Source organism: Alligator mississippiensis, chromosome 15 (assembly GCF_030867095.1).
Source record: "Alligator mississippiensis isolate rAllMis1 chromosome 15, rAllMis1, whole genome shotgun sequence".
NCBI classification, from domain to species: domain Eukaryota; kingdom Metazoa; phylum Chordata; order Crocodylia; family Alligatoridae; genus Alligator; species Alligator mississippiensis.
In genome coordinates, this window is record NC_081838.1 from 6,307,729 (window position 1) to 6,318,298 (window position 10,570).

The following is a 10,570-nucleotide window of genomic DNA, read 5'->3' on the forward strand; positions in this document are numbered from 1 at the left end:
GTATTACTGGACAGGCAGCACAGCAGCAGCTTGGTTAGGAAGCAGAAAGCAGAGCAGCAGATCAGGCAGGGAGCATAAGGCAGGGTAGCGGATTGGGTAGGGGAAGGGGATAAGAAATGCACTCAGGGAGGGTGCAGAGCTAATATGTGATATGCCTGCCAAAAAGGTCATCCCACGCTGCTTTGAAATATCAAGAAGGGCTGGCAAATGCCACCACTCCTTGTGTCAAGGTGGGCACCTGGAAATAGAGGCCTCATTTGGAAATCTGAGCCAGCATTTCTGTATTGGCTCTTTCTGTATTTCCCACCCCGAGCTCTTATACGTTGGGGTTTCCACATGGATCCATTGTAACATGCCTGCCTTCCCTTCTTCAGGAATGTTCCTGGCTGAAATCATTGAGAAGTACTTTGTATCGCCCACCCTCTTCCGAGTCATCCGCCTGGCCCGCATTGGCCGCATCCTGCGTCTGATCAAAGGGGCCAAGGGGATCCGCACCTTGCTTTTTGCCTTAATGATGTCCTTGCCTGCCTTGTTCAACATCGGTCTCCTGCTGTTCCTGGTCATGTTCATCTTCTCCATCTTCGGCATGTCAAACTTTGCCTACGTCAAGCATGAGGCCGGCATAGACGACATGTTCAACTTTGAGACCTTTGGCAACAGCATGATCTGCTTGTTCCAGATAACCACTTCAGCTGGGTGGGATGGCCTACTGCTGCCCATTCTGAACCGGCCGCCAGACTGCGACCTGTATAAGGAGCATCCTGGGAGTGGCTTCAAGGGGGACTGTGGAAACCCTTCAGTGGGGATATTTTTCTTCGTCAGCTACATCATCATCTCCTTCCTGATTGTGGTGAACATGTATATTGCAATCATCCTGGAGAATTTCAGTGTAGCTACGGAGGAGAGCGCTGACCCACTGAGTGAGGATGACTTTGAAACCTTCTACGAGATCTGGGAGAAGTTTGACCCCGATGCCACACAGTTCATAGAGTACTGCAAGCTGGCAGACTTTGCAGATGCTTTGGAGCACCCTCTCCGTGTCCCAAAACCCAACACCATTGAACTCATTGCCATGGACTTGCCTATGGTAAGCGGGGACAGGATCCACTGCCTGGACATCTTGTTTGCCTTCACCAAGCGTGTGCTGGGTGACAGCGGGGAGCTGGACATCTTAAGGCAGCAGATGGAGGAAAGGTTTGTGGCATCCAACCCATCCAAAGTGTCTTACGAGCCCATCACAACCACGCTTCGGCGTAAACAGGAAGACGTCTCGGCAGTGGTTATTCAGAGGGCTTACAGGGTTCGTCTAGCCCGACGGGGCTTTATTAGCAGAAAGCCTGCCTCCACAAAGCTGGAAAACGGAGGAGCGAATCGGGAGAAAAAAGAAGGCACCCCCTCTACAGCCTCCCTCCCGTCCTATGACAGTGTCACTAAGCCTGAAAAGGAGAAGCAGCAGAGGGCAGAGGAAGGAAGACGAGAGCGAGCGAAAAGGCAAAGAGACGTCAGGGAATCCAAGTGTTGAAATGAACAAAAATAATACAATTGTACAAATAAAAAAAAATTGCAAGTGAAAAGATTGTTTACAAACTTCACAACATATATCGATACAGAACAGCCGTGGAGACACTTACCTGAAGATCTTATACCAAACATAGTCTGCTTACTGTGTGACAACGTTGCATCTAAAGCAGTGACCTACCACCTGTTTAAAGGACCCTTATAAACAAACGTTTAAAAACAAAACGAGGAAAAAATGGATTTTCTATTGTTTGGGCAGGTGGATACTGCATGTTCCACATCAGTCAATGCAACTTAGGACAAACAAGCAAAATTAATAAACAGAAAACAAAAACACACACACACAAAAAAAGAAAACCTGCTGCTAGGAGTCATATATTTTCCAAAGCAGCCAAAAATGGATTTTATTTTCTCATTTTGTTGATTATCAAAGGAAAACCCAGAAGTCACAATGTTAAAGGGTTTGTTCATGCAAAACTAGATTTGCATTCCTGCATTTAGTTAAGCAGCAAAAAATGAAAAAAGCAAAACAAACAAACAAAAAGAAACAAAACGGCACCCATTTAGCCCATGCATTCAGTTGTCATAGTTTATTTGGTATTTATTATCTGCATTCTACTTTCTACATGGGCTTCACTTGGTTTGGGAGATGGGGAAATCAGGTATCTTCAGCCTGGAGACTGCTCAGGCTGATTCCAAAAAAATTGTGCTCGTTCAATGCATAGAAATGATTTGCATGATGGCATGCTGTGACCAGGAATCATGCATGAAGAATCATTAATCCACAAGACACTCAGTACTCTGTCCACAGCAGTGCGTTAAGCCATAAGTTCAAGGCACTCCACTGACCACCACACACTGTATTTGGAGATTAACCTTAAATAGAATCATGCCCTTCACTGGTACGTACCAATTCTTAATGATCTCTTTCATACACCCGCCGATAGGGAAAAGTGAAATACTGTAAGCAGATGAAGCAATTGTGTGTGTGTGTATGTTTAACAACCTGTCTTTTCCATACAGCCATCTTCTGCACATTTAAAAAAAATTCAACACACAGAACAAAAAAACCTAAATGCTGCTCTGGATCCCATCTGAGGGGAGATGATAGGAAATTCAAGAATGGCTTGTATTACTATGTCACTGTAAAACCAAATCTAGGGCTTAAAAGTACCAACCAATCAATAATTTCATTTGTACCCTTCAATAGTTAGCATTCTTCTTCTTCTTCTTGGTTATTATTATTCAGCCTCCCTACAGCAGCATTGACACTGTTTTGCGTAGAAGTTAATGTGCTATGGGAAATAGCACGTTGACTGAAGGTGCAATTTTGGAACTTCTATAAAGCAATCGTACGAAGGGACGGGGAGCACGGCTCGCGCAGCTGAGCTGTGTTTCGTGATGTCGGCGTTCTCGCGTCCTGCGGGCAGGTGGGCTGAGGTGCAGGCAGGTTGCTGAAACTCTCTTCTTTCGTTCTTCCATCGATTACTGCTTTTTGCAGCTTGCACTTTTGACGGTTTTTCTTGCTTCCGTGGCCACAAGGTTTTTAACACAATGCAACACGTTACAGTTGACAGTCAACTTGCAACGTGACATGGGGCGCAGTGCTGGGAGTCAGGTGTCAGACGTCCTGTGCCTTCGCCTTCTTCCATTTCATACGTTGTCGTACAGTAGTAACGTCAAGGTCCTGCGGGTTGGGTAGGGATTAGAGCTACCTCGACTAGTCTGAACTCTGCAGGGGTAAGTCTGAGTGGGAATGTCACAGGGAAAGCTCAAAACTTGGTGTTTCTTAATGATCCAAGACCCTCAAATGTCCCCAAATACCCTGTTTCAGTGTGTCCTCCTCGGTCAGTAAACCAGCTGTCAAGTATCACCCGGGTGATATTTCTTCAGGGCAAGCACGTGGAATAGATCTTACCAAGGGGGTAAGGTAACGACGCACCAGAAAGGACCGTTTCATCTGCAGCTTAAACGGGGAAGACAGTCGTCTCGGTTATAGTGCCACTGGGCAGAGGGGGAGGGAGTGGTGATGGTAGCGTGCATTGAATTGGTAGGGTATAATGAAGGAAGTAGGATGTTTGAATGTGGACCAAATAAAGGGGATCCATGGAAGTGGAAAAGCTGAGACAATAGAGCGGGTAAATGACAGGAAGTTCAGTTTGTCTAATCTCACAACCCAGAGAAGTGTCACATAAAAAACCCCCAAGCCATTGGAGAGACATCTGTGTCAAGTTGGACTTTCTAAACGCATAGTCTAGCCATGCCGATGTCAGTGGAGGAGCTCTACTGTACCTGATAACAGCGAAGAACCATTTCTCTCCTGTTAGATCCTACTCCAGTTACTCCTAGGATATGATGTATAATAAAGATGAAAACTACATACATATGTACAGGCTACATTGTAAACAGCACAAAAATAGCTGAAAAGTGTGGTTGAACTTTTTAAGAGAATATTATAAATACTGTAATATATCACTTTATTTTATCAGCATGCCTTTTTGTAAATACAAAGAATTACAAAAATTAAATAGAATGGCTTCTGGCTTATGCCATTGTCCATGTTTATTTTTATTTTTTTAATATTTTTCCTTTTTTCCTTAGATTTTAGATGTTGTCAGCCAGTGTACATCCCACAAAAACAAAACGGACCCCACCCCCAAACAGACAAAGCTTTATTGCAAATTATCTTTACAACGACAAAAATAGATCTATTTTTGGTTTCCAATGTGCAATAAGTTCTGACCACTTCTATGCAAGATTTGGCTAAACTTCATAATTGTTCTGAAGCTGGGCTACCGGTCCGTATGTGAAGCTCGGTGCATCTAATGCTCACGCTGGCACTTTCATTAAGCCACTAGAATAATTGGAAGTTAACCTTCCCTACAAGCTATAGATATTTTTAAATATTGGGTCTTTAATACAAACAAAGGCCAGCGGTATCACTCAACAATCAGGCTTGCTGCAAAGAGATGAAGGAATGGTTTTCCCAACTGTTGACTGGCAGAGGACTCGGCTCTCCTGCTCAAGGGAAAGTTTCACAGTTTCTTTGTTTCTGTTTTTTGTCATTTCCGTTCTGTGGCAGATACATCCCTCAGGCAGAGGTCACCGGTGCTGAGAAAATGGGTCTGCATTTTTGTTCTTCTTCACCGGGTGAAGTTGAGGAAAGGAAGGAAGGAAGCTTTGGTTCAAAATAAGACTTGAGTTAAATATGCAGTCACGGAATAGAAATGCACGCACGACAGCCATTATTATGTTTTGTAGCAATGGCCTCAGTTCAGAGACGTGGGATGAGGTGGAAAACATGACGTCGGGTTCAGGGTTGTGAGAACAAATTAAGTGTGCCGTTGCCAAGTTAAAGCGCATTGCCAAAAGGTTTCGTCTGGAATAAGTGCCTCCCCGCCCCCCCAACGTGCTATAAAACCTTCTCTCCTTACTTTATTACCTTGCTTCTAGAAGAGCAGAGAGGGGGAAGGGATAAAAGCATGTCAGGCCAAGCGGCTTTGCTCGCGTTTCCTGTTCACGGTTTTCTATTAAAGACAGATGCTGATGTGAACAAACCTAAATAAATAAACCCAGGAACTGACACAGCAGAGGCAACACCCGAGTGGTTTTTGGTTTTTTGAATGATTCGGTTTTCACTCCGCAACAAATGTTCAAGCTCTGAAAGGGCAGTGGTGAAGATGAGCAGACTAGAGATGGCACGGTGGCTCCTAACCATTTTACCCAAACACGGGTAAGCTGTTCACTGCTATGCACCAAAAGGAAAAATAAACGTCGCCCTTATTGCCGTACCAGGGGAGGTGGCCTTGGTGCTCCAGTTACTTGTCTGACTGGTGGTTTTCCTTTACCCCCCTCCCAAATTCCTTCCGTGGTTTTGATTCTTGGTTGTTTGTTCAAAGTACGGATCATAGAGACCAGTCAGACTTGGCCAGGGGAGGATGCAGGGGAAGGGTTTGGCAGTGGTTTTGGTTTTGCTTTGATGCGTTTAAGAGGCTTGTGGCGCTTTGCTGGTATCTAGCAGACAGGTCTCTACAGCTCTGGAACCACTGCGCGTGGAGCGCCCCTGCAAAGGCCGCTGCTGCGATTGCAGTGCTGCTCCCTGAGGGCGGTTTGGTGGCCTTTGTGAGGCCAAGTGGTAGGACTTGGGAAAGGTCTAGGGAGGCAGCGTAGAAACTGCCATCAGCATGGGTCCCACTGGTTGGCACGCTCGGCAGACCCCAACAGCGGAGAGCCAGGCAGTCTGGACTTCTCTCCCGCGTGGACGTGGGTAGGGGCCCGCGTGGCTGCCGACCCTGCCATGTTGCCATGCTGGGGCTTCAGGCTGCACCGCCTGCCACCCAACCCCTCTGTCTGCACTGGAGACTACCCTGTACAGTCCTGAGCCAGCTCTTCTGGTCCCCTGTCCTTGGGGTGCAACGTTCCCCCCCTGCTGCAGGACCCAGACTAAGGTGGCTTTCGCACAGGTGGCTCAAGAGGAGCAGCTAGCACTGCACTAGCTGTGCCGGGGACAAGGTGCCTTCTGTGGTCTTTTGCCATCCCGTTCTTTTTCTGTCTTGGGCATGGGTCGTGTGGGGCCCGTGCTGCTGTAACACAGACTTGGGCAGCTGGGACTGCAGCAGCTGCAGGGCTGGAACAGGCATGCTTCCGGCTCTGCCAAGTACTGGAGAGCCTCTTTGCATTGGAGCTGGGGCAGGGCCTGTGGGGCACAGCTGGCTCTTCTGGACCTTGGTAAAGGCAGTGGTAGGCACACACGTCTCGCCACCAGCCCAGGGCTCAGAGCAGCCTGTGACACTTCATTTTGCTTTCCTGGAAGGGCTGGGTGGTGCATCAAGGTCGCGCTAGCTGTCCCCAGCAGCCTGCGTCGAGTCCAAGCGTTTGCCAGGCCCATGGCCGAGGGGTTCTCTTAAGGTTGTTTTTCCAAGTAGTGATTTTGCCCAAACAGCAAAAATGAGTACCCAGCAAAGCCGCCTTTCTTGCCGTTCGTTGGTCTCTGCTCAGAGCCCGGCGCACGGCAAGCACTGCCAGCCACGAGCACGAGAACAACGTGGTGGGATGGGCAGGCCCTGGCGGCGTGGCTCCGCCTCGGTCAGTCGCTCTGTTGCTCCCAGAGCAGAACGTTTTCAAAGAAGTTAAAGGCAAGAGCAAAATATTTCCTATTTCCCCTTTGCAAGTTTGCTGCGTGTTGCGATTTTATAGAGCGCGGTGTGAATGTGCGTGCGCATGGGACGTGTCTTCTGAGCGGGTGAGCTGAGGAGTGCTGTCCAGGGGCTAGAGCGGGAGATTGGGAGTCGGGGCTCGCGGGTTCTTCTTCCAGCTCTACCGTGGACGTGTTGCGTGACCTTGGGCAAGTCACTTTACCCTCTCTGTGCCTCAGTTCTGCCCATCTGTAAAATGGGTGTCTAATTACCTACCTCACAGGGGTGTTGTGAGGCTTAATTAGTTAATGTTTGTGAAGTGCTTTGAGGTTCACAGCTGAAAGTGCTTTCCAGTGCACAGTGGAATCATGGACTAAGTGGAGGGGAAAAGGTGATGGTACCATAAATGCTGCTAACCGAGAGTCATTTTTGAACTGCACTGCTCCAGTCAACCCAGCTTCTCCACAGCCATCGGGGCAAAGCTTTTCCTTTCTCTCCACATCGCTCGCGTGACTCGTTCTGGATTCTGTCTTGGTTTTCTCCATGCTGTATTTGCTCCCCCCCGGCACCTCCTAGGTTTTGCTTCCTGTTCTGTTTTTCCATGAAGGAAAGAGGAGGAAATAATTGGATTTGGGGGAGGGGGGGGCAAAAGAATGTAAACACACAAGTGGGCTGGAAGTTCGATGTCTGAACTTTGATTTCCTTTGTACTGTACATCTTTTTACTTTGGGATTTGCAATAAAAGGTTCGTCCATCTTGTTTTACCTCTTCTCTCCGGTGGGCTGTCTTTGTCGGCTTTGTAACCCCCCAAGCCCTTGCCCCCACCCCAAGTCCCTGGGCAACATCGCTCCATTATGGGGGTGGGGAAGGAAGGGGCTGGTGCCTGGGCAATGCCACTCCATTATGAGGGGGCAGGGTTGGTGCCCTGGTAAAGCTATGCCGTCAGGGATGGGAAAGCAGTCCCAGGGTAATGCCTCTCCATCATGGGGGGTGGCCGATCCCCACACAATACTGCTCCACTATGGAGGGGCAGGGGCAGAGCCTGGGCAATGCTATGCCATGAGGGACCGGCAGGGGGGGAACCCAGCAAATGTCCATGTACACGGCTGCATCAGCAGCCCAACATGGATCTGCACCCCATGCTCTTCCCCCCAGCACCCCCAGCTTTGTCCTCCAGTACCCCCCACTGCCTGCCAATGCCTCCCCCAGCACCCCCACACCCCTCCTGCCAGTACCCCAGCCCCCTCCTCCACCACCCCCACCCCCAAAACCCCCACTCCCACCCCCCCTTCCAACACTGCAGCTTCCAGCTCCTTCATCTCAATTTGCCCAGCAATGCTCTTGGCACAGGTGGAGGGGTCCCTGGGCTCGAGCCCCCGTTGGTCACACTGTGTGCGAGCCAAGCCGGCTCGTGGCCAGTGGGGCAGGGTGCGCTAGGGCTCTCCATCTAGGCTGGCATCGTCGGAGGCCTCCTCCTCCAAGTCGTGGTTGACAAGCCAGGGGTAACTGTGGCTGTCCACACCCCACCGGGCGTGAGCCAGGGGTGGCAACGGGGAGTCACGGCTGTGATGGGGGGGGCCCAAGGCGTCGGGGCTCGGGGCCCAGAGGCAGGAGTACAGGGCTGCAGCCACCAGCAGGACGGAGGCGAGGAGCCCGCCCACAAAGCCGGTGGCCACGGGGCTGACCCAGCTGAAGAGGCTCCTGTTGTAAGGGGGCTGTGGCCGCCTCTCAATGACCAGCTCAAGGTCATCCCAGGCCTCAAGCGCCAGCCCAGCACCGCGGGCTCGCCGCGCCTGCCCACGCCGCTGCCTCTCGCCGTATTTCTCATCGTCCTCCAGCAGCAGGGAGGAGGTGAGGTGTGCCACCCTCTCGTGGTACTCGTCCACGTTCCGCTTCAGCTCCAGGTTCTTGTCCTGGTTCAGGTTCTTGCCCAACTCATAGGAGACATCGGGGCGCCCGATGCGGCGGAGGGCACGGGCCAGCCGGTCCCAGTACAGCGCGTCACCGTCGGTCCTGAGCCACTGGGTCAGGATGTCCCGACACTGCTCCGTGCTGGCGATGGCACGCCGGGGGCGGGCATGGATGGGGTTGTTCTCCTCGGAGAGGCGGGCCAGCTCCTTGTCCACGTCCTCCTCGGGGCTGGTGATGTCCACGTAGAACTCGTGGCACTCCTCAGGGGACAGGAGCTCCGCGATGCGGCCCATTGTGTGAGGCCCGATGTCGTCGGCTGCAGTATCATCGCATGCGACGCCGGTGACCAGCAAGAGGAGGGCGATTCCTGCAGCTCTGAACATCCTGGGAAGGTGAGGACCAGAGCCCTGTGCCAGGGACGAGCGATACTGGGTGAGATGCTCCAAGTGCCACCGTGTCACATCGTGTGTGCCGGGAGGAGGGCACCCAAAGGGGTGAATGGACAGCCTGCCTGCAGCGTGGGGCACAACCCCTGAGTTTACCCCTTTGCCTGGGGCCTACAGATTGATGCTGGTGCCCTGATGGTCTCGCGCTGGCAGGGGGAAGCAGAGAAACCCCCGTGGGTGAGACTTACTGCAGCACTGTCTGCCCGGGGCGCAGTGCAGCAGCCAGGGGCTGCGGAGGCTCCAGAATGGAACCCCGAGTGCAAGGTCTGACATCACAGGCGGAAAGCCTGACATCACAGGCGTGGATGACCCAGCTTCCCCATGGCCGGGAGAAAGCGGGGGAGGGAGTGACTAGCAAACCTGGGACCATCTCCCCCTCAGGCAGGGGCCCTGCTGTCCCACACTCACCCCTGCTCACCCCTGAAAGGGTTGGCGTTAGTGCCAACAGGATTTACGGAGCGTCCGCAGCCACCCCTGGGCTCCGGGCAGAGCTTTCGGATGCTGAAAGGCCAGGTGGCGTGAGGGGCCAGCGGTGCAGGGCCCAGGCCCCCTCATTACCGGCCTCGGGCAGCTCAGCTCCAGGTCCGGCTGGCACCGTTACCCAGCCAGACTGTCCTGCAGGACCGAGCTGTGGGGTTGCGCCCCCCACTCCTCCTGCACTGCCCTGCGGTTGGTTTCCTGCCTTGCAAGTGGATCCTGTCACTGCTGAGGCCCTGGCCATGCCCATGCCTCTCCCTACAGAGCAGCAACGAGCTGCCAGGCTGGACTTCACCCCCACCCCAAAGCCGGGACACGGGGGATGCACCACGTCCACCCCTTCCAGTCAGGAGCATCTCCCAGGCGTCCTGCTTCCTGCGTCTGCTATCAGCACTAGGCTGCGTGCCCTCCCCTGCATGCGGCCTTTGTCCGGTCTCTGGCAGGCTCTGAGAGCGGCTGTCGGGGGCATTGGGGAGGAGGATCCGTGGCACGGAGCAGCACAGCCCAAGGCCACGAGGGGGCAATGCAGCCCCAGAAATGCCACGGCCCCGAGCAAAGTCATGCCCGGGTGGTAAGAGCAGCTCTAGCACCAGCAGCCTGGCCAGGCCACAGCCAGCCCCATGCAAGCACTGGCTCTGCCCCAGGAAGCTGCTGGACCAGCTAGGCCCCCCTCCATTATGGACAATGGCAAGCAAACAGCTTTGGCCTTGGCTTCCCCGAGGGACTTTACTAGCTTGGCTGCCTGGCTGGAAGGTGTCTCTCCCCCAAACCTGCCCTTGCTGAAGGTGTCCTCATCGCTCATCCTGCAAAGCATCCTCCCAGTCAGCATCAGAGCTGTCAGCAGCCCCCCGCGCGAGCCAGGCACCCAGGGCATAGCGGTGGGCACCAGCCAGGCGTCGGGCCCAAGCCCAAAGAGCAAGAGTCCAGAGCAGCAGCCCTGAGACAACCCCCCGGAGGAACCCAGGAGCCCCTGCCCCCAGGGCCTCGTTATGCAAATTCTTGTGGCAAGTAAGCATCTTCTTAACGACACAATCTTGGCAGCCCAGGCCGCTGCCACTCTGGGCTTCCCCTCCGCCGCTCCCA

The 10,570-nt window shown here is 52.7% G+C and overlaps 2 protein-coding genes across 4 annotated transcripts in view; one reads left to right on the forward strand and one right to left on the reverse strand.

The window, feature by feature from the left end:
• The window catches only part of SCN8A (sodium voltage-gated channel alpha subunit 8), a 72,027-nt gene extending 64,610 nt beyond the window's left edge, over nucleotides 1–7,417 (forward strand). For all 3 annotated transcript variants that reach the window (XM_006264618.4, XM_019497582.2, XM_006264617.4), the window contains exon 26: nucleotides 375–7,417. In XM_006264618.4, the coding sequence (XP_006264680.2) occupies nucleotides 375–1,522 (1,148 nt within the window). In that variant the 3' untranslated portion in view covers nucleotides 1,523–7,417. The remainder of the gene's footprint in view (nucleotides 1–374) is intronic.
• A 541-nt stretch (nucleotides 7,418–7,958) lies between these two features.
• On the reverse strand, nucleotides 7,959–9,263 carry TMDD1 (transmembrane and death domain 1). Its single transcript, XM_059718659.1, has one exon. It carries the CDS (start codon nucleotides 8,945–8,947, stop codon nucleotides 8,087–8,089), a length of 861 nt encoding a protein of 286 aa, XP_059574642.1. The 5' UTR covers nucleotides 8,948–9,263; the 3' UTR covers nucleotides 7,959–8,086.
• Between the last annotated feature and the right edge of the window lie 1,307 nt (nucleotides 9,264–10,570).